We start from the raw sequence: 25,537 nt of genomic DNA, 5'->3' as shown, positions 1-25,537 counted from the left end.
GTCTGTCTGATTGGTGGTCTAGTCTGGTTGTCTTGTCTGTCTGTCTGTCTGGTTGTCTTGTATTTCTGTCTGTCTGTCTGTCTGGTGTTCTTGTCTGTCTGTCTGTTTATCTGGTATGTATGTCTGTCTGTCTGGTGGTCTTGTCTGTCTGTCTGTCTGTAGGGTGATCTTTTCTGTCTGTATGGTGGTCTTTTCTGTCTATCTTGTGGTCTAGTCTGTCTGGTTGTCTTGTCTGGCTTGCTGTCTGTCTGATTGTCTTGTCTGTCTGTGTCTGTTTGGTAGTCTTGTTTGCGTGTCTGTCTGGAGGTCTTTTTTGTGTGTCTGTCTTGTGGTCTTGTTTGTGTGACTGTCTGGGGGTCTTGCCTGTCGGTCTGTCTGTCTGATGGTCTTGTCGGTCTGGTGGTCTTATCTGTCTGTATATCTGTCTTTCTGGTGGTCTGATCTGTTTGTATATCTGTCTTTCTGGTGGTCTATCTGGTGGTATTGTCTGACTGGCAAATGTGCATGATAAAATCCAGATCAAGTTCGAATTTGTTTGGTTCTTATGAGTTTGACCGTGTAATTCTCTTATTCGCTGGATACTGTCCACGCTAGTCTCTGTACACACTTGTTTCATTCGATATTTCGTAAACGTATTTGCTAGAAGGTCTTCCCAAAAAATAAACTTCGTTATTTATGTGTTCAACCTTACTGTGGATACTCGTTTAAAGAGATGTTTGGTAGAATATGGCAAGGAAATAGCAACTCGGATGTTCCGTCAATTTTCTTTCTAATGTTAACATCATAGAAGGAACTAACCATCTTTTTATGTTTTTAAATACTTGCAGCGGAGGGGCATTTTATTTCGTACAGACAATTTGATGAAGTAAATATATGAAGCCAAAAAAATTTCAACTTTTTAAAAAATCCTTTGTTTAACCACAAAAGATGAATCGTCGATATCTAACAGTATTAACAATCAGATAGCTAACTATAAGGGGGAATAATGTTGATTTCCAGCAACTATTGGTAACCGTATGGCCTTCATTTTTTTGCTTTAGTTCAGACCCAGGGCTCAATTTCAGATTGTCTTAATTATGTACTGACGACAATAAACAAACAAGAACTATCTTGATACAAGATACACGACACATTTATATGTTGGTGTGAAATTTTGTATCAACCATAAATATTTATCTTTTGATTTTTTATAATTTCACACATATGTTGATTCTGACTTGACTATAAGGTATTATCTAGGTTTTTTTCCCGGAGAAAAAACCCTTCAAAATACTAGTTATGATAACTATACGTCAAACACAACTTTAAATTAGAGATACAACCTATGTTGGTGTGAAAATCGTGGATGGACGGTCAACAAAGTGAGATGATATTTGTATTTTGAGATTTTTCATTTCAATTATGATAACATGCTTTGACTTAAAATTATTAACCCTTGGCATTTTAAACAAAGTATAACAGATGTATATAGCAGTGTCTCCAGTTATTGAATCCTAACTGGATATCAGCTCTTTATACCTTTCTTTGCTTCCATTAATTACGATTATTTTTCTTGAGATTTGATGGTCAATAATTTTAATTTACCAGAATCACTATAAATACTAAATATCGAAACTGCCTTTTCAAGTGTGAGACGTGCATGTACGCTTAAAGATCGAATAATTGTGCACTAACGAAATCTCTATTTTGGAAAGGGAAAGGCAAGGGAATTAAAACGAGAAAGCAAACATGTGCGAACCAAACACAAATATTATAAACAGCAACAAAGTCAAGCACTGAGTAGCATATGACCGAGCATAAATTATGGCGGTGGACAAACATGTTTACTGACTCAAAATGATCTCCTAAGTTAAGAAAGTGATGCAACAGCAGTCGGTAAAAATCAATTTAAAAATACAGTTGCAACAATTCACACTAAATAACTCGTAAGAAATAGTCTAAGCGAAGACATAGATTAACGATCTGAGATATTTATGCCCGGGATGACGAAATATGAAAAAAAAATGAAAGACGAAAACATTCGTAAAAGACCACACCAGACCATATCAAGCATAAAACAGTCCATTATTGGCATTGGGCTGTATCTGGTTTTTGATTGGTTTGTTTCTTATTTAAACAAAAAGACTTACACGTACAGTATCACGATTGTTTTAATTGTCCAATGTATTCATGATTCCCTAACTGAAAATAAACGTTTTCCCCTATATACAACAATGTTGTCTTAAATCAAATATCTTAATTAGATTAAGAAAAGTATGAAGATAATGGCGAAATTATAGCTGAATGCATTTTGATATGGTTTTTTTTTAGAAAAATGGAGACAATTCAATCTCTAATATAGTCTCAATTGTGATATCTTACGTATACTTTATGTACGACGTTAGTAAAGTCAGATATGGAGAATTCTCTATTAAAACATCATTACGTAATGTCAAAACCATATCCAATAAAGACAAACTATTATTAAGTAATAATAAAACAACATAAAGTAATATCAGAGTTCCACATAAGACAGCTGTGGCGTTCCATACATAACTGCCCAATATTAACTCCAATTAATTTATAGATTCTAATTTTAAAGCTGTTTCCTTGCAAATGCTTCCGTCTTTTACGAAAGATATGTTTTCAGAATCATATGTTGAAACTATGTCTTATTTCAAAATGCTGAGTTACCAAAAACTACGGCTAGATAGTCGAAAGATAATTATTGTGTTGGTAGTGTATTCGTTGTATGCTACAATGTAATAATAATTTAAAGATTGATTGAAAACCGTTTTATATCTTTACATTGCATTTCATTCACCGGACAAAAATGCAATCGTGAGACATGTAATGAGGGATCTATTTTGTGGTGCTAAACTAAACATTTGCGTGGAATTATATTAAAAGTTACATTAATAATTCTTTATGCAACCTGCTTTAGTATTTTATGTTACCATTCCCTAGTGTTTTAACGCTTGGTTTATTAAGAAACTATCAAATACTTTTAAATAAATAAATGATATAGCCATCTGAAGATAAAGCATATTAATTTTAAAATTTACCTTAAATGCAGCATCACATTTTGGGAGCGGATACACGGAGGATACCTCTAAAACATAATGAAGAAACCCGTCTTTTGAAGTAAATTTTCTTGATATATCTTTTTTTTCCGGTAGTGCTGTAAAATAGAATGTTGAGATAGAAATTAGGAGATAGCGGTATTTCAGTTGAAGCTTTGTGAACGTTCATCAATAGTATAACTGTCGAAAATTTAGTTTATCGTGCAACGTAAAATTTGCATTAAACGAAAATTCCAGGGAATTTAGTAAAATTGAAAAAGGAAATGGTGAATGTGTCAAAGCGACAACCACCCGACCATAGAGCAGACAACAGCCGAAGGCCACCAATGGGTCTTCAATGTAGCGAGAATTCCCACACCCGTAGGTGTCCTTCAGCTGGCCCCTAAAAAATATGCATACTAGTACAGTGATAATGGACGTTATACTAAACACCGAATTATACACAAGAAACTAAAATTAAAAATCAGACAAGACTAACAAAGGCCATAGGCTCCTGACTTGGGACAGGCGCAAAATTGCGGCGGGGTTAAACATGTTTATGAGATATTTACCTCTAGCCAAAGTAGAAAAGTAAACGCATAACAATACGCACATTAAAATTCAGTTCAAGAGAAGTCCGAGTCCGATGTCAAAAGATGTAACAAAAGAAAAGAAATAAAATGACAATAATACATAAATACATGTAACAACAGACTACTAGCAGTTAACTGACATGCCAGCTCCAGACCTCAATTAAACTGATTGAAAGATTATGTCTTCATCATATAAATATCAGGCACAATCCCTCCCGTTAGGGGATTAGTATCATACTATCATAAAATATATGAGAAGAACATAACCCGTGTCATGCCAACAACTGTTTTTTAGAAATAAATGTGTTTAGTTCCGATGCAAAGACCCTATAAGTTAATCAATATTAAAGCCAAAATATGCAATCTTTAATGACCTGACAACTGTATCGTAACTATGTCCCTTTTTAATAAGTCTATTTAAGGGTTTTGTTAGTTCCTGAGGAGAATACTGACATGTTTTTGCTTTATAATGAATATTTCCATAAAAAATTGACTGTGAAATACCTGAACGTATAAGATGTCTGCATGTTGAGTTATATTTACGAATTATTTCCTTATACCGGTGATAAAATTTAGTAAATGTTTTGACCAGTTTGTGATATCGAAAACCCTGGTGTAATAATTTTTCAGTTATACATAAATGTCTCTCGCTAAAAGATAATACGTTGTTACATACACGAGCGAATCGTACAAGTTGAGATATATAAACACCATAAGATGGTGACAAGGGAACGTCACCATCTAAAAATGGATAATTAACAATAGGAAATGAAAAATCATCTCTTTTATCATAAATTTTTGTATTAAGCTTCCCGTTAATGATATAGATATCAAGATCGAGCATAGGGTAGTGGTCCTTGTTAGTATTAGCTTTATTTAAAGTAAGTTCAACAGGATAAATTTCTTTAGTAAACATACTGAAGTCGTCATAATTGAGAGCCAATATATCATCCAAATATCTAAAAGTATTGTTAAATTTTTGTATCAAATGTTGTTTTGATGGGTCTTTCCTAATTTTAGTCATAAATTGTTACTCATCACAATACAAAAACAGGTCCGCAATAAGTGGTGCACAGTTAGTCCCCATTGGAATTCCAATAACTTGATGATATACGAAATCTCCAAAGCGAACAAACATGTTATCAAGTAAAAATTCAAGCACATAAATAGTATCAAAGCATGTTTAATTGACATAGTTCTTTTGTTTATTGCTACTAAAAAATTACATAAAAGAGTTTAAACATATGTACTCGCATTCTGACTTTTTAAAAGCCCAGTTAATTAGGGATGTGATTTTTTTCTTAATAAGAATATGAGGCAAAGTGGTATTTAGGGTAGAAAAATCAAAACTTTGAACGGATTCAAAATCACCAATATATGCATGCAATTTATCAAGTACTTCCAACGAGTTTTTGACACTCCAAAAGTAATTAATTCCACTACTTTCAAAGGCCTTATTTCAACAATTTATTATTAGGCTTTTTATTGTACCAAGTGTACTAGTAAGTAAAACAGACAATTAAGTAGTGGAACAATGGCTTGAAAATGAAATAAATCTATAGTTGTAAGGTTTTTGTGTAGCTTCGGAAGCCAGTACATAGTTTGGACTTTCATTGTATTTGGTTCTGCTTGTAAAGAAGTAGCTAAACATTTGTGTTTGTTACAGATGTCGTTTTCTGAAAATTAAGTCAGTTGAAATGTTGGTGAATTCGTGATTTCCTTTTGCAGAACCTCTATATAAAATTTACGTCAAACAATAATGATATTATTAGCAGCTTTATCAGCCGGGACAAAAACAAATTCCATGGATAGTTCTGTTAGTTTATTTTGATAGTAGTCTTCTTTTTCATTTAAAGTAAGTAGTTTCATTAGTATTTTGTGTTGTGCCAGTTCAGTGTTTTTATTGTTCCTTTATTTTTCTCCTATAGATGATGTCATTCCCTCGGTGCTTGTTTGTTAGCAAGCATTGTTGTCGCTGAATCGATTTATGAACACCGAACTACAGTAAACGTCTTCCATTTATTCGGAATCAATCGTGAACACCGGGCTTTTTCTGGCTTCTTGTCCGTTTCAGAACGTAATAGATATTGATAAAGAGAAGAATTCTAGGTGCAACATTTGAATGCGTATTAAGAGAAGTTACATGTCAATACATTTCGCAATCCAAATGTAGACTTTCAATCTAAAAAAATGTGCTTCGAGGCAGTTGTAACTCATTAAAAGAATTTTTTATGTTTTGAACTGTTAATATACCTAAACAACAGGATGATCCCTATTAAGAACCTGCTATATATTCATTCTTCACAATTAAGAGACAACAATATATAAATTGCGTTTTTTTTTATCCAATGCAATCATATATTTGAACGTAGTTTTCAATTTAGAATTTGTATCTATATATATATAAAAATTTGCAAAAGCAAATTTACAGATCTAACATTGTTGGGTTGATGTTTAGACGAGTTGTATATATATATATATATATACATACAAGTCTAAATTGAAAACTACGTTCAAACCTATGATTGCGTTGGATAAAAACCGCAATTTTTATACGTGTGCATGTAAAACAAATTTCGTTGTAGAAGAGTCTAAATACAGCACAAACAACATTTTCCAAAACACCAACAAAGTGAAAAAGTATATTTAAACAAAACGCATTTGACTAACAGATTGAACAACTGATGTTCTGCTGACTGGCATTGGCGATTGCCAAATAAAATTGATCACGAGATGTAACAAAATGGATCTTTATATAAATTTAATACTAAACAGAAAACAATAAACTTGTGGGCCAGATATTATGCCACAAACGTAAGGTGTCAATATATTTTTTTGTACACCAGATCTAGATTTCGACAATATATGTCTCTTCAGTGATGTTAGGAATCGAAACGGTATTTTGAAGGCCATATAATTTACCATCAATTTAAGATAGACTCTTGAATTTTAAGAGTCAATATAGGATGAACGGATCATATAAAGCGGAGGGAAATATGATACAAGCCCAAACGAAAAAATATAAACAAGTCTAAATTGAAAATTACGTTCAAACCTATGATTGCGTTGGATAAAAACCGCAAATTTTAAACGTGTGCATGTAAAAAAAATCGTTGAAGAAGAGTCTAAATACAGCACAAACAACATTTTCTAAAAGACCAAAAAAGTGAAAAAGTATATTTAAACAAAACGCATTCGACTAACAGGTTGAACAACTGATGTTCTTTAACCCTGCTGACTGCTACTGTCGATTGCCAAATAAAATTGATCACGAGATTTAAAAAAAATGATCTTTATATAAATTTAATACTAAACAGAAAACAATAAACTTGTGGGCCAGATATTTTGCGAATAATAGTCAACGGTTTTCCCCACGAGGGCTATGGATCGTTACGAGTAAACATACATATACACAATAGATAAATTATATAAACGACTCAACAAAGTGTACACAATAACACCAAAAACAAAAGGTAACTATAAAATTAATAAATATTTGGGATAACAGAGATATCCTTCCTCAGTAAGATTCGGATGTTAAATAAATCATCTTTTAGACTTCTTAGATTAAACTAAAACAATATTGAAATTTATACAATAAAAAGTCAAACCGAACATCAGTTTAGATGCAATAACATTACCAAATTAACAATACTGAACGATCTAAATTTATGAATATTTCAAATTGACAGAGTAGAGTAGTTGCAACAGAGTGTGTATTTAAACATCGCAAACAAACGGCTGTTAAAATGTTATAATAAGTTTTGACTAAGGTTAAATAGTTGAATGTGGCTTGGTACTTTTACATCCCTAAAAGAGTAAGCAATTTAAATTGGTATATTCAACAAATTTGTTTTATAGATGAGTAAGATTAAGAAACAGAAACAGAAACAGAGGCTGTAATAATAAATAATATAACCTAAATGTTAAGCACTACACGGAGTCGAACTACATCTTTTTTTATTAATCCCATTTTGTGCCAAAGTTGTTAATGTGCGTATCAAAAACCTTTCCTGAGTGAGTCTATCCTCCTCAGACCAAGCATAGTTGTGGTCAATGAGTGTAATGATAAGTCGATTGCGATATGCCTTACTGTGGCCAGGGGATCTCAAAAGTCGACGGAGAGGGAGTTCTGGCTTTCATTGGTAGTATCTAAGATGACCGTCTATTCGTTTGTGAAACGGCTGTTCTGACCCTCCAACATACTGTTTACTGCAGTTGCACTGTAGGAGATACACAACATTTGAAGTCTTGCAATTAACATTGCAAAATATGGTGTATTCTGTACCAGTGGAGTGACTGTTAAAAGTCTGGGTATCCAGTATTTATTTGCAAGTCAGACATCGTTTGTTTCCGCAACCTTTGCAAGAGCCCACGAATAAAGAGCCTGCTTGAGAGCATAAATCAGCTCTCACCAGCAAGTCTTTAAAGCGTTTGTACCTACGGAAAGCCATGCCATTACAGGTGACTCGGGAAAGATATTGGATAGTTTAGGACGTTTTTCGATCTTTTTCCAATGTTCGCGGATTAGGTGAGATACATTTGTATGTTGTGAAATATTGGATGGTAAGTCAACACAAAAGGCACCCTCTTGTTGACCTTTTTTGTCTGTATATTGTAAAAGCTAATCTCGGCTGAAGTTTTACGCATGTGCAAAACCTTTATCATTTGCTTTTGCCATGTGATTATGGACTTTCCGAATTGATTTTCCTCTAAGTTCAGTATTTTTGTGATTTTTCTTTTTTCTTTTGTAGCCTCGATGTTTTAAGATACCCCGAATTTCTTGTAGTCGTTTTTTTTGCAATATCGTTGGTGGAGCAAATGCTTTTTATGCGTATGGCCTGGCTTTAGGGAATGCCATTGGTGCATGATGACCATGATGACAACTCAAAGTAGATAGATATAATGTTTGTTTGTGCGCTTGCAATACAGCTTTGTTAATATGTTTTTATTCCTAACTGGCGTTGTAGTGTCGAGAAATGTGATCTTATAATCAGAGATTTCATATGTGAAGTATATAAGTTCGTGTTCAGTATTGTCCCACTGCATGTCAATATCTTCGATAAATCGAAAACAAGAGAACCAAGGGTAGATTTGAGAATTCTCTGTCTTAATTTCCGCATAATAATATTGGCATAAGACGTGGCTATCTTCGTTCCCATTGCTGTTCCATTAATTGGAGAAAGTGTTTACCATTGAATGTGAAGTAATTGCATTTTAAAACCATAGTTAGAAGCTGGATGAGACATTTAGTTGGTGAATGTAAGGTGTTCCGAGAGTTCCAGACTTCCCTACAGGCTTCATTACCATCATCATGGGGGATGTTAGTATAGAGGGAGTTAACACCAAGCAAGACAATGATCGTTTTAGGTGGAAGAGGGGTTCGAGCTTCCATTTTCTTAAGATAGTGTGTTGTGTTTTGTATATAGGATGGTAAATGTGGTCTTAAATGAAAGTCAATTAATTCTGATATTTTCTCTGTAGAGAGGTCATTGGCAGAAACAATTGGTCTACCTGGATAATTGATTTTAAGTATTTTGGGCAGAAGATAGAAACGCCCGGGCTTTGATTTTTCAGGTTTTAGATATATGTGTCTTTATCAATATGGCCCCGTTCACAAATGTTTTTCCGGTTTGTGGTGATCTCTTTGTTGAATTGAGAATTGGGGTCAGAGGTTGATTTCTTATAAAATTTCTCATCAGAGAGTTGACGTTCTACCTCTTGAATGACGTCACATTTGTCAATGACGACAACAGCGCTACCTTTATCAGCTGGTTTTATTATAATGTCGTCTCTGTTCTTCGGTTTCCGAACAGCTTCATACTCTTCAGACGATAAATTGCTGAATGTTTTGGAAGTGGCAGTGGACATATGTGTTACGTCGAATTTAATTTTGTGAATAATATGTCTCAAAGTTGCACATTTACTGGGTTTAGGAATCCATGAACTTTTTTTCCTGAATCTGGGAATATCGACAACTTCTTGGTCATCATCCAAGTCGAGATCGCTTTTTAACACTATCAGTGGTAAATTTTGTGGTGTCCTTGAAAACATAAATCCCTTGATTCTGAGGGATCTTGCAAACTTGTCTTGGTCATCTTCCAAAAGTAAAGAATCTATTTTCTCCGGCGTGGGACAAAAGTTAAGGCCGTTTGACAGTATCTTAGTCCCGGTCTTCAACAAAGCAACAGAAGTCAAATTGTTTGTAGAGTTCATGCAACTTTTTTTTTCTTCTTTGAATCGGCGATTCCGGGATTTTTTACCGGTTATGATGATTTAGAGTTGAGGTTTTCTGCTGTCTTACAACAGTGTTTAAAAGTACGCCGTCTCGTTGAAGTTTTTTCATTTGTTTTTAGATGATGAAGGCGCTCGTTAATGGTGAGCAATCCAGGACCGGAAATTTCTTGGCATGATTTGTTTGTGGTTATAACTACGTTGTAAATTTAGGTAACAATACACAGTTAGAAGTGTTAGTTTCGCATTTTGGCCCCTCTGATTTTTTAAGATAAAAGAGAAAGACAAGTTATAAGTACCTGAAAATGAGGTAAAATTAAATTTGATGCTGTGAGAGTGGTTTTAATTGAAAGGTATGATTCCAGAGAAGAGATTGAACCCTGGTTTGCTCAGTAGAAATGTAATTTTCGGGTCTAAATTCTTATCCAGTCCACCAATGACTCTAAAACTATATCAGCATTTGTTGACTGTTTCTTCAAAGGTAAAAATGTGCCTCGATCTTTTGAAAGGTAATTTGCGAACAAAAGGAGAAGAAAGACCCCCAATTAATTCCGGATTTTTTGAGAGGGCTATCATTCAGTGTTGAAACAAGGTATGTCTGATATTTATTGAAATTTTATAAAATAGATATTTTTAAGCCTGTATGGGGTGTCCAACAGCAATTTTGAAGAACAAAATAGAAAACAAACACCAAATGTTTCCATGGATACTGAACTTGTACAATTTTGTTTTAAGTGTTTGTTTACAGATTTGAAATCTGCTGAGACATAGGATTCCAAATCTGTATTCATATTCTTGTAGCATTGTCTATATTCATTTCAAAATGCATGCACATGTTCTTGAACTTAAAGACCAAATTTCAGCTTCATTTGGTAACTGTGTATTGCTACCTTAAATGTTTATGAAAAGCTTCAGCGAGTAATGGATCCATCAATTTCACGGAACTACTGTGGAGAATACTAATCCATCTATCCATACATCTGATAGATTTTGCACCGGTGGTAAGGTGTGAATCTTTCAAAATTAGCCCCATCTGAACATTACCCTTGGACAAATAAGTTTTTAAATTTGATACATGATGTTCGGTTTTAACTATTTTAGTACTCAAAGCTCTAAGCTTTATGAAAATAGACATAGTTTGCCTGATGGTAAGGCTGTAAGAAAAATCAGATCGCGGAATAAATCACTCGAGACTGCAGACTAAGAATAAAAATATATATAAAACGTCTGAATAATAGTCAACGATTTTTCCCCACGAGGGCGCTGGATCGTTACGAGTAACGATACATGTACACAATAAATAAATTATATAAACACCTAAAAGTGTACACAATTACAACAAAAAACAAAAGAAGGTAACGTTAATTGTAATTATTAATAAATATTTCGGATAACAGATATCCTTCCTCAGTAAGATTCTGATCTTTTAGTCTTCTTAGATTAAATTATAACAATCTGTGAAAGTTATACAATAAAAATAAAACAAACAACAGCTAAGACGCTTGAATCATTCTAAAAAAAATTTGTTGAACATGACATAGGCTATACGGCTAATTACAACAGAGAGTTTTAATATATGCTTTAAATGAAAATTAGAATGTGCGATATAACCTAGCACAATTCTAAAGCTTTAACGGTAACGACAGTTATGATGGTATAATAACGATTACGTCATTTAAAATACAAAAGAAAACAATACTGAACGATGTAATTTTTTTCTGTAGAAAGCTAATTTTTTGTTCTTCCCTCGCCGGGATTCGAACTGATGCTAAAACTAGCAACAATCAAAGTTCAAAATCTATTTAGACTTGTGAAAAAAAACTGATTCAGTTTCTGAATTAGAATTAAAAAAGTCTAAGAATATAACTTAAACACTCTAGTTAATACATTAAAAAGTTCTATAAGATTTTAAATAGAAATATGCAATATTTCGCTAAACAAGTTAGCTTCATTAGGTGTGTGCATCTCTCAAGGTGAAATCGGATGCTTCTTACTGAATTTCTAGAACACTGTAACTCTTTCCCCTTTTTCCACTATTCAATTAAATTTACTTATGAATCATCTACGGAGAAATAAACTTCCTTGATACATTTAAACTACGAGTTACATCTAGAACGGAACCATTATAACGACCTTCATACAATAAAACACGGGCAAACATCAACTCCTTTCTCCTAAAAGTTGCCATTCTAAACATTGCTTACGTTGTAGTCCATTCAGCCAGGCATTGCAAATCAAGAGAATATGCTCTACCGAAAGTTAGCAGAATGCTAGACTTGGACGACTACGTAAACATCTAATGATTGCGTTGGATAATAACCGCAATTTTGATACGTTGGCATGTAAACAAATTTCGTGAGATGTATATATTTAAATCATTCGGTTTAATAGCTTGATTTTCATTAATCATTGACAGATGCAGCGGTTAGTTCAAAACTATCAATGTATTATTGTAATTGTTTTATAAAAATAGTTTTGTATAAGGTATTTACGAATCATTGAAACACTTTTTTGTAAACGATTAACACGGAATGATATTTCTATCTAATTGACAGCAACACAGAATTTCCTTTTTTATGTTGAAGATACCAATTGTTTATCTAAAGAGAGCTGATAGTATGAACAAATGATTTCATAATTGTTTCTACGTATGCCTCTCTAGAAGGACAGTTTCATTTTCCAAATCATCAAGAATGACGAATCCTTAACTGCTATTATGTATTCTAATGTGGCGACCTGTTATTGCCAACCAATATAAACTCAGTTTCTTCTAAACGAGATTATACTATCGATAAACAATTGTCGCTGTAAGATGTTCTCTCAGAATAAAATAAACCTGGAACTGATTTTTTGGGGGTTCTTAGTTGAAAACACAGTTTGATATACTATAGTGGGATTTGACAGTTGTAGTTGTTCAAACGATTGTGCACTTACCTACAAATGTGTCCACATTTAGGGGAAGAAATCCTGCCGCTGATGAGAATCCCGATTCACACTTGTAGACTAAGTTTAAGTCTTCCAAGGCGATATCTATTATGTTAAGTGTGTACATCATTGAATTCATGATGTATTTTGTAAATAATTCATATTTTGTGGCATTACTTGAAGCTGTATTCAAACCAATAAGTTTCCCATCTTTTGTCCATGCCATGTGTCCTGGTTTGTTATTCACATCTGGAATCGTGCATACAATGGAAGCATTTCCTCTTAAAAATACGGGTGTCTCCAATTTCCACTCAACTTCAAAATGAATATACAAATATGGTGTATGATTTGAATTTCAAACGATTCACAACACAAACCGGTATCGGGGAATAAGCATCCAGCGCATTTTCTTCTGTTTTGATACCAAGTTTTCTTACATATTGGAAGCAACATATGTTTTGAAGGTAAACCAACAATACCAAAATCAAAATAGAATTCTTATAAAATGGCAAAATCAAATACTCGAACAAATCAAACAAACTGAAAACAACTGTCTTATTCCTTACTTGGAACATGCATTTCATGGTGTAGAAAATGAGAGATAAAGCTGGCTTGTATCAATAAATTTGAGCATGGATTGCCATTGTATTGACAACAATGTGTGAACAACACAAACAGATATAACTGTTAAAAATGTCTAAAAGAGGTAATACAGTGAACATTGCGTATTATAATGCAACATCGTTTGTAACGTTCATTTTCATTGGATAACGTCACTTATTTATGGCAGAAATTGACAATTGATGCTATACAAGCGTACGTACAAGCACAAAGACGTATGGCAGATTGCATACGATGTTTTGACGTTGTTTTCTGTCAGTTTCATTAGATTGGAGATACAAATATTGAATTGTAAGTTCCGACTGCATTAATTTGTAACTTGATGGTAGCGAATATCCGTTTACTGGTTCCGTTAGCGTGTCGCCAAGTAAACTTTATTTGTTAACTTAAGATCACCAATTGAAGCCGTTGGAGCTTAAATTACAATACAGTTATCTCCCAAATATAGAAATACTTAACACGTCAAAGAAAGAAAAAGAAACATGGATAAAGCACATAAAGAAAAATTGAAGAACAGAATACAAATATTAACACAGCATAACAATACATTTTCATGTACAGGTGATTTACATTTTAGATTACAGTTTTAATTTGCGTTCTAAGGAAAGTGGAATGTTAAATCTTATACAGAAGTCATGTATGTGCTTGATCATAAGTTACATTTTTGTATTTCTTTTTTGCTAATGGTTTGTGTATAAGCCTTTTTGTGTTTCTTTGGTTCCATTTAAAAAGAAATTCACCATTATCATATAGACAAGAGGCAAGGCGGACAACACATGTAAATTCTGCAGAGGCTATGCATAAAATAACAACAGACAATACTCTGTTCATAATTTGAAAGCAATGATTATTTTATTTCTACCTGTGTGACGTTTACATGCTTATCAACTGATGTACGCCATACGCGAGATTCTACGTCAGACTTAATGTTAACCTAAAAATGGGTTGGTCAAGGTAAGGATTAGGTCCCAGTACCGACAATTTTTCCATTCATTATGGGTGGATTTAATACAGATAGATAAGATCGTTAAGGTAATCACAAAAGGTTGACTGATGTACCCCTTATTTTGACATTTTCATCTATTATGTCTGTTTGTTTTGTTCACGCATCGTTCCATACATAATGAAATTTTATACGACTGTCATACAAGTGAAAGGTTTAGCTATCTATATAATACCAGGTTCAATCCACCATTTTCTACATGCGAAAATGTATGTACCAAGTCAGGAATAGGATAGTTGATATCTACTCGTTCGATGTGTTTGAGCTGTAGAGACTTTCTATCTTGAATCTTCCTCGGAGTTAAGTATTTTTGTGAATTTACATTTTACATAGAAATCATATTTTTACGATATATGTGAAATTTGTTCATATAATACATATTCGTTGTTCTTTTATTGTTGATACTTATTTCATTTGTTTATACTGTAGATTCATCTATTTTCGTGGGTATCAATTTTCGTGGTTTGGAAAACAACAAAAAATATTCGTGGATATTTGATTTCGTGGTTTTGGGAAAGACTTAAATCATTCCTATGGAAAATTTATTGAACATGTGATTTCGTGTCCTCTCGTTTCTATGTAATCAACGAACATTGCTCTCCAACGAATTTTTAACTAATGAATCCACTGTTATTCAATTAGCAAAATGTGTACATGTAACTTTTAGACTCTACTTTAAACAATTTATATTGTGTTGATCATTTATTATTTTATTTGATAGACTATCAAATGCTTGATTTAATTGTGGTTAATTTTTCTTTGGGTCGATTAACCTGTTAATAAGATACCACCTTTATCCAGTTTATCTGATCAATACACATGTTCTATTAAAGTCATACTTGTCATATCCGTAATCTTTACCTAAACATAATATACGTTTTGGTAGTCCTCATTCATAAAAGTATATATCTAGGCTGCGATCGTTTGCTATGGTTTTGTTATTTACTTTATCTGTATTCATCTTTTTTTAAATTAAGAATGCTGTTTGTTTGTCGAAAAAAATTCCGCTTCGTACATATACAAGTTATTATTATACGATATCTTACTGACTGTGTAACTGTTAGTAATAAAAATAATATAGTTTCGATGATCTATATTTGATATTAATTTTGCTTCGTGTAAACATAACTACGATTTGGAGTAGTTATATTGTAATATGATGTTAACGCGTTAGTAGACATAAACATAGACGTAGACAAATAAAGATATATTTGTTTTATTTGCTGTCAATACAATGGAAAGGGAAACAACCGTCATACAAGTTAGAAGTTTATTAAGCCACCAATGTGAACGTAAGAAAATGCCTGTACAAGTAAAAAATATGGCAGTTGTTATTCATACGTTTGATGATTTGAGCGTTTGATTTTGCAATTTGATTTGGGACTTTTTCTTTATTTTACTTTATATACAAAAAGGTACATCTACTTTTCTATAAAATTATACTGTTTGAGACAGTTGTATTCCAAACGGTCAATATCTTATGAAAATAAAAAGCATATAATCATGATGATAATGCGTTTTTATTAAAGCACTGCAAACCTATTATAAGGGTTAATTTTAAACTGATTCTATAACCTTTGATGTTATTGTATTGTATTTGGTGTCCTCGTTTAAGTATACTTATACTTATTGCAAAACTTACTTGTTCGCTCACTTCCACTGACAAAATCCAAAACACATAAACAACTGATTGTGCAAAATAATATGCTAAAAAGAAAAAAAACGTCATAGTCAACTAACACTATATAATATAATGAAGGATTATTAATTGCCCGCATACCGAAAACAGGCTTAACCTAACGTAAGAAAAGGTAAAGGATTTGATCGAACTTCGAACCCTTGAATTCACATATAATATGAATATCCTATCCATCATAAGAAAGCTAATAGACTTAGCAACATCAGTTTGGTATAGTATAGAGGTTAATGATCCGAGTAATGGTTACTGAGCGCCAACATATGCACTTTATAAAAAAAAATTAATCTTATAGTATATATTTACAGACATGACAAAACTATGAATGAAATCTACATCAAAACCAACAAAATGTCGATTTATTATAATTCGTTGGATACCAATTTTCGTGGAAGGCATACGTAAAGATTAACCACGAATTCAAATGCATTATTCAAGGCCGTACAGCGACGAATTGATTCCCCAATAACATATCACACCTCCTAGTTGTATACACATTTAGGACTAAAAGCAATTACAACATCTCTTGTCAATAGCGTTGTAGCTTTAACATGTCTCCAAGATATGTGATTTTCTGTAAGTATCGCATTACTGGTCTCTTCCTTTGATTAGAAATTTCTTCATTAATGTATTCTCATGGTAAATGTAAGTATGTAAAACCCAGAGAAGAGTTTTACGAATTTTCAATCTTGACATTTGTCCTTTACTTGGAAAAAAATGTTTTTAAGACGTTTTGACGAAAATGCAAAGATAAAAAACACAAATATGTTTTATGGTCGATTGGACAATAATGATTATATTACATGCGCTATGAAACATACATTGATGGTATCGTGGTTCAGTTTTAAACGATACTAAATAGCACAAACATAGGCAATAATACATGTACGTTTGACTTCAAACGATAAACAATAGCACTAGCATTTAAGGGTATAACTGTTACGAATGTTTCTTCATTTTTTACAAAAAGCATAATGAAATCCAATTCTTCTTTAAGATTAACTAAATGTACAGACAAGGCCAATTTGACATAATTTGTGTCTGGTTCTCTCATATTTGATACGTATTCCTCAGTTTTAGTTTGTAACCCGGTATGTTTTTTCCTTAGCAATTAATAAATTTCAAACAGCGGTATACTACTATTGCCTTTATTTACAAGAGCGTCAAAACTTGCAAAGATGTGCACGATAATTGCGACAATTTTAATATTGGGCTTTGGGAGTTTTAAATTATAATTTATTTACAATTTCTTTTTATGATTTTCAATATTCATCACAATAAAGCAAAGTCTAAACAATAAAGCAAAGTCTAAACGATTGCTCTTGAGCTACTGTCACATTTGTTTTTGAGCGACTAATGGTAAACATAGTTTGTAAAAATATTTTCTGATTATAGTATGCAATTAACAAAATATGGAATGAGTGTAAGGAAACACGGCTCAACTTTAAATTACTATCAGGTTATAGTTACCTCATGATGTGTAAAATGTTACAAATGCTATCCACTGTGCATGAGAATGATCCTTGTGCAGGTATGTTTGTATTCAAAACAAGGTTTAGATTGTATTCAAACCATCAGTACCATGAGATCAGAATATTCGTAAAATGTCTATCAAGTTCCTGTATACTGTGTTTCTGTTAAAAAAAAACCACCAAAAAACAAAAAACTTTAAAATAGGTTTCAAAATCATAGTAATATATGAATAAGGAGATATGGTATGATTGACAATTGAACAACTACCCACCAAATATCAAATGACGTGGTTGGAGGCAATCATAACAACCGTACGATATTCAACACGAATGTTAAGCACATTATGCCTTATATACTTGATACAGTTATGATAATGAAAAAGAAAAGTTACAGTTTATAATAGTACCTAAGTTATATAACAAAATCACAAAAATACTGAACTCCGAAGAACAATTAAAAAGGCAAAGTCCCTATTCAAATAGCAAAGTCAAAAGATAAAACACATCAAACGAATGGACAACAACTTTCATATTCCTGACCTAGTACAGGCATTTTCCCATGTAGAAAAATGTCAATTTAACCTTTTTTTAAAGGGCTAAACCTCTCACTTGTATGACAGTCGCATAAAATTCCATTATATTAAGAATGATGTGTGAATAAAATAAAACATGCATGATAAACTAAATTTCAGCAATGGCATCGATTCCTTATGGTTTCTTTCTTATTAAACAGGAACAACTAAAACATCTCTTAAACTCTTAAGTGCTTACTAACTAATTTTATTATCAAAAGCAGAGATATTTATATTGTCACCTTTAGGGCTCAGTAAAATTTAAATAACATTTAATGCAAAATAACATCATAAAGTACAAAGTTTGCAACTGGTCATTACAAGATCACAATTGTGGGTTAAATCATGAATTCGAACTATTATATCATATTTCGTTTGTAATTTTTGTCTATCGATTTTCCATACTGCTCCTGTAACTTATTCTATAATATAACTAAATATATAGGATATATGGTTAAATTAAATTAATATTTCAAGTCCCATGTGTTTTGTAAATGGAATACCGTCTTTCTTCTTCGTCACGTTATAATATGATACCTATAAAATTAAAAAAATCAGTTTTAATTGATGGGTAAGAATGGACGTTTTCTGAGAACTATTTATGACTCAACACTATTTATCACAAGAAATTAATTATTTTCATTTTGAACACAATTTTGTAAATTAAAATTATTATAAAGATTTCGTTAAAACGATAACTATTTACAAACACTTTTGTTTTTATATTTATTTTCAATACATTATCACTAATATTACATAAACACTTACATTTAACGAACTTTTAATATACACTTTTAAACAAAATATGTTTATGAAACTTTTCTAATATGTTGTAATCCAAATTGTACACTTAAGATTTCTTTATTAACGTACAATAAGAAACGTCACTGTGCCGACTGTTGTTTTTTTTAATTCTCGGAAGACATACTGTTGTCTTCCACAGAAACAGGTTTGATTGGTGTATTCGTTGTACCTAACGCACACTTATATGTTACGGTTTATGCATATACACTACAGGTATCGGTAAAACATAATACTTCAAGTTCATCTATGTATTTGATCTTAAGGTGAGGTGACAAGTGATCTGTGGCTTGGGTCACCAAACATGTTGAAAGACTCATTGCTTGGTTTGTTTTACAAGTCAATATGTAAATAAGAAAAGGGGGTTGTGATGTAACACGTTATCTAGCGACTGTCAAACAATTAAGGAAGGGAATATCCGCCACAATTATTACTTTTTTCTTTGTATAAATCACGAAGTTTTACATATTAAGATGTTTAACAAATCAAGAACGAAATAGTACCAAAATATTCTGCACGATATCGATGCGGATCTATGTTAAATCGTAACTTAGCCAACTAGTACCATATATTTTATCAATTCGTACTTCTATAATGTCTACTAACTAATACTTTTGCCTACTTGTACATATTTTGTTTATCATTTATACAATACATTATTTTCTTGTTTTCTTGTTTAACATAAAGAATACAAAAACGTACAACTATATTTAAAGGTATTCTAATGCAATTTGGTTTCAAATCATAATTATAAAATATAATAGCACGAATATACTTTTTTAATTTTTTTTATAACGTTTGACAACAATGTATATAATGTTCATTAAAAATCATTTCCTTCCTCAATTAAATAGGAATCGATTAAAACAAAACAATTCATAAATGCATATTTCGGTAAGTAGGTTTAACCAATACTGAGGTAAAGTTAATATTGGTAAGTTGTATTTACTATTACAATATATATCTTTCTTGTGAAACACCACGAATATATATGATCTTTAGCATCAAACAGCATGTAAGGTTTTACTGTATTTTTGTCACATTGTGTGTTAGCGATACATATGAACATTGTCATAAGGTGGGGCATACCATTTATCCAGGCTGAACACACCATTCCTTTTTTTATGTTCTGTAACAAGTCAGAAATATGGCAGTTGTCATCAAATAGGCCATTTCTATGTGTGCTTGCGTCTGTTTTTGTTGCACTTCGGTCTCCCTAATCATCCTTTGTTTTCCTCTTATATTTGATGTGCCTTTATGTTTCATTGCATTAAGCATTAAATATATTGATATATGTCATGAAATTGGGAGGAAAATACGATAATGGAAGGTTATTGACTACTTTTCTACTTTGGAAACATAAGTTTCGCGTGTTCATCGAAAACGAAAACGTTTTGGTTGTTATTTTTAAGATGTCAAAGATTCAAAAATATAGAAACTACTTTAAATTTGTTTTCTTCCAGATACATATCGTTATATATGTAGCGATTGCAAACTGGAAAGCATATGTTTTTAAGATCGTTGATAAAAATAAAGTATTATATATAATCTTTTCTAATTCCACCAAAATCTTCATGCTTCAATAATATACATTCCAGGAATAAGAAATTCTGTGTTTTATATTATTAAAAGGAATGTAAAGGAGTACTTTTCAAATAAGCAAGTTATTTTCGTTTCATCTCTTATAAAAAGTATATATTGTCATTTTGAATAAATAGATAAACAAAGCTAAGTCCGGAATATGACGGTTGTTCTTCATACGGTTGATGTGTTTGAGGTTTATAATTTCTCATTTAAATAAGGGTCTTGAATGCCTTCTTGTTATTAAGAATACTTTTTACGTCTTATAAACTAACATTCATCGCCTTTTGATGAGTAAAACACTCTCAATACATGAATGTGTATATTACAGTTCAAGTTACACTACATATTACATATTCACATTCCCAAGTAGTTGGTCTGTCATTAAAACTAAGTTCCATAACAGGATCACATATAACAAAACCGTGTAAACTCAATTCTTTTATTATGTCTGTACAAGATATTGATATCAAATGTCATTATACGTGCAATGATTTGGCGTCTGACGTATAAATACAATTAAAATTGTAAATATAAAATAAAAATACCAACCGAATAGCACAAACAATATACGACTAATCAAACAAATGTTGAAATCAATTACTGTAATATTGTCTTCGGCAATTTGTGAAGCTCATACAAATGAGACAAAATATACCAAAGGGACATTAAAACTCATAAGTCGAAAATAAAAAGACAAATTTAAGTAAAATTGAGAATTGAAATGAGGAACATGTCAAAAAGACACAACCTGACCAAAGATTAGAGAACCGCAGAATACAGCAACAAATAATCACATCCGGAGTAGGACTTGAGCTGGTTTCTCAAATTGTAAATATAAGGGAATTTGACGACACTGTCGTACTACTGGGAGGTTTAGCGCTATAAAACCAGGTTCAATTTAACATTTTCTACCTTTGAATATGCCTGTAACAAGTCAGGAATATGACAGTTGTTGTACATTCGTTTGATGTGTTTTGTCATTTGATTTTACCATGTGATTATGGACTCTCCGATTGAATTTTTCTCGGAGTTCAGTATTTTTTGTGATTTTACTTTTTCTTAACATAAATCTGTACTAATTTAATGAAAATGGACATCATACTGGCCTCCAGAACAAACAACTGAACTAAATTAAACATGCAAGACAAACAGAGACCGGAGGCTCATGACTTGGGACAGGCGCAAAAGGCAGATAAGAAAACAAACAAAATGATAATGATACATTAATGAACAAAGGACTACAAGCATGTACTGCAAAACCAGCTCAAAACATTATAAACAAAACACAAAACAGAACACTAATGATTAGCAATACAAACGCATACAAATCTAGGAGTGATCTCATGTGCACTAGAAGGATAAGCAGATCCGCTCCTTAAATGGCACCGTTCGTGATGTTCATAAAAGTACATAATCAATAATGAGACTCAATTCGTATATCACATTCACGTGTAGGAGACGGAATTGGAGCACCTAAGATTACACCAAGGTTTTGATTCATCATTGAGTTTGTGTTGCTTAGTCTTTAATTTTCTATGTTGTGTCTTGTGAACTTTTTTTATATGTTTGTCTTTTAATTCTGTGGCCATGGCGTTGTCAGTTGATTTTCGACCTATGAGTTTGACTGTCCCTCTGGTATCTTTGCCCGTTTTTTGATTTTGCCTTGTGACACACATCTGTGTGAAAAGAATCGGATTATATGCGACTGTCATACATGTGAGGGGTTAAGCTATCGGAAACATCCTTTATAATCTGTGAAACGAATATTTAATGACGGTCAAGAAACTCCTGATGGCATCCATAAATTTAGAAGTGATGATTTCAATTTTGAAATATTAATTTAACAGCTTTCTTGTCACCAGCTAAACTTTATCAGGGAAATCATAATAGGGAATACAAGCCCTCGAATATCGTATCAGCTTGGTTATATGTACTACGGCTGCAGGTGCTACTGTAATATTGCTTCATAGAAAAATTCACAATTAGGTAGTTAAAGTCATCTTTTTTGTTGTGTTTCATCGACCCTCATTGTCCTTGTCTAGACATACGTCAAGATATGAGGCAGACATATAGCTAATTGTATTCGTTTTATCCTTTATATCAAATTCGATTTGATCGATGCATTCAACATAGTCACCAAGTTTTAAATCATTCATTGAGAGAACATCGTCTATAAGTAAAATTACAGAATGCTTCTAACTTCCTTTCTGTCTTCCTATTAAGGTCTTGTATGAAGTCACCCTCATATAATTGAAACACAAATAAATAGAAACTTTTTGAGAAAATCAAAAAAATAAACCAACAATAATATAATATTCCAAAAGGACATTGACAATTAGCAAAGTCAAGGAGAAAAAGGATTTAACAAGTATTTCTGCAGCTGAATATGGTTGACAGTTATAGTTTTTCTGTTTTAAAGATAACGACGTTTATGTTTCTATTTTACTTCCCACAATCTCCGAATATGACCTACCGAATAATACTTAAAACCGTGTTGTACTAGTATGAGCGACACGTCGGGTACCACATGTGCGCAGAAGATCCCCCCGTAGTTTTAGTTGGTTTATGTTACTACATCTTCTGTTTTCTATGTTATGCTTTGTTTACAGTAGTTGTTCCTCTGATCTTTTTTTCGTTTTCTGCAAAAACGTCGACATTATCAGTTTACTTATGCTTTTCATTTCCCTTTCATTTCTTTTGCGACTCTTTTGGGAAACACTGTTGTGACCGTAGTTTGGATTATTGTATGTATGGATAATAATTGCATTTATATAAAATATAATAAAAAAGGAAGTCAATATTAAAAGCACCGGAAAGAAAAACCACAATAAGAAAACAAGGGTATATAATCTGAGACTGAAACAGGAACCAAATAAAAACAGAATTCCTCAGGTACATTACTGAAAGCAACAGCTCAAGTAAAACTTAACCAGTAAAAACAGATTTTAAACATTCAATAGTTCTATGTAAACCAATGCAATATATACATGATATATAAACAAAGTACTATAAAGTATTATAGATGTATTGTCCATTATATATAGGTTTTATATTTATAATATGTGTAACATTGAATGTTTACAGGAAAACAAATGACATGGGTGCTTTTCTAGTCTTTTGTTTATTGGTAATGTCATTTCAAGGTAAATATTATTATAAATTTTAATTAGGAAAGAGTAAATCAAACAGTGGATATGTTTTGAACAAATAAGTGTGCCTTTTAATTTATCAATTGAACAAATCAGGTTTCAAATCATGTGAAAACACTTATAATTTAAGATTTAAGACCTCGGTGTTGACATAAATATCACTTATTGGGTCATTCTTATACATTTCTTTTAAAAAACAAACTTTAAATTTTTCGAAAAACTAAGGATTTTTTTTTATCCCAGGCATAGATAACCTTAACCGTATTTGGCACAATGTTTTGGAACTTTTGGTTCACGGTGGTCTTCAGCTTTGTACATTTGGCTTTCAAACTTTTTTCATCTGAGCGTCGCTAGTAAGTCCTGGGTGGACATGGCGCGCGTCTGGCATTTTAAATTTTTAACCTGGTACCTTTTGTTGGCTATTATTCGTTTGTGTCTCTGTCCTATCTTTTCTCCCATTTATTTGTATTGTAGTCCTGTCATGTAATGTTGTCATTTTAATGTTAAAGTTAACATTGCCATTAAAGCGGGAGGTTTTGCATGCCACAAAAACCAGGTTCAATCCACCATTTTTTTTCTAAAAATGCCCTGTACCAAGTCAGGAAAATGACCATTGTTATATTATAAAATTGAGAAAGGAAATGGGGAATGTGTCAAAGCGACAACAGCCCGATCATAGAGCAGACAACAGCCGAAGGCCACCAATGGGTCTTCAATGTAGCGAGAAACTCCCGCATCCGTAGGTGTCCTTCAGCTGGCCCCTTAAAAAATATGTTTACTAGTACAGTGATAATGGACGTCATACTAAACTCCGAATTATACACAAGAAACTAAAATAAAAAATCATACAAGACTAACAAAGACCAGAGGCTCCTGACTTGGGACAGGCTCAAAATTGCGGCAGGGGTAAAACGTGTTTATGAGATCTCAACCTTCTTCCTATACCTCTAGCCAATGTAGTTCGTTTCTTTGTGTGTTACATTTTAATGTTGTGTCGTAGTTCTCTTATATTTGATACGTTTCCCACGGTTTTGGTTTGTGTCCCGGATATGTTCTCTCTCTATCGATTTATGAATTGCGAAAATCGGTATACTACTGTTGCCCTTATTAGTCTTAGATGCATGATTTTTTTCTTAGTTGTTAGTGGATTTAAACTAGCTTTTAGAAACTGCGAGTACTCTAAGATCTGTCCTTGGTATCTTTTTTATGTTGGAATATACAAGTACCAAGCCAAGTGTATTTGTTATATGTATTTTTATTTGTATCAATCTGATGAATCCATATGGTCGGGTTGTTGTCTCTTTGACACATTCCCCACTTCTATTCTCAATATTATTTTTCAACAGATTAGTATAGCTCGTTCTTATATTGTACTGTTACACCACTGTTCCAGGTGTTGGGAGGGTTTGGATCCCGCTTACATGTTTAACCCCGCCAAATTCTGAATGGATGTTCCTGTCCCAAGTCAAGAGCCTGTAATTCAGTGGTTGTCTTTTTTTAATGTATTGCATATTATTTTCGTTCATATTTTGGACATAAATTATGCCGTTAAATTGTTTTACATTTGTCATTTCGCGGTCTCTTATAGCTGACTGTGCGGTATTGGCTAACTGTTGAAGGCCATACGGTGACCTAAAGTTAATTTCTGTGTTTTTTGTCTCTTGTAGAGAGTTGTCTCATTGACAATCTTACCACAATATTTTTTTATATTTACAAATATATCGGTTTTTGAAAGGTAGACTCACAGTGTACCGGCATCTTGATATGTATAATTAGAGTAAACAGTCTACTCCTTTGCCCAAAATCTGAAAATTTTAAGACCGATTTGCAATTTATGTGTAAGATT

At 32.5% G+C, this 25,537-nt stretch overlaps 1 protein-coding gene across 1 annotated transcript in view; it reads right to left on the bottom strand.

Moving 5' to 3' along the window:
* The window catches only part of LOC139526867 (uncharacterized), a 40,118-nt gene extending 20,951 nt beyond the window's left edge, over nucleotides 1-19,167 (bottom strand). Inside the window, exons 1-5 of the mRNA XM_071322005.1 lie at nucleotides 18,926-19,167; nucleotides 17,584-17,747; nucleotides 16,060-16,124; nucleotides 12,803-13,108; nucleotides 3,045-3,160 (exon numbers count right to left, since the gene is read on the bottom strand). Coding sequence (XP_071178106.1) covers nucleotides 3,045-3,160; nucleotides 12,803-13,108; nucleotides 16,060-16,124; nucleotides 17,584-17,588 — 492 coding nt within the window. The 5' untranslated portion in view covers nucleotides 17,589-17,747; nucleotides 18,926-19,167. The remainder of the gene's footprint in view (nucleotides 1-3,044; nucleotides 3,161-12,802; nucleotides 13,109-16,059; nucleotides 16,125-17,583; nucleotides 17,748-18,925) is intronic.
* Nucleotides 19,168-25,537: the final 6,370 nt, after the last annotated feature.

This window comes from Mytilus edulis, chromosome 6 (genome assembly GCF_963676685.1).
Source record: "Mytilus edulis chromosome 6, xbMytEdul2.2, whole genome shotgun sequence".
In the NCBI taxonomy this organism is placed as follows: domain Eukaryota; kingdom Metazoa; phylum Mollusca; class Bivalvia; order Mytilida; family Mytilidae; genus Mytilus; species Mytilus edulis.
The sequence above is the reverse complement of the archived record's forward strand: the minus strand, read 5'-3'. Positions and strand labels throughout refer to the sequence as shown.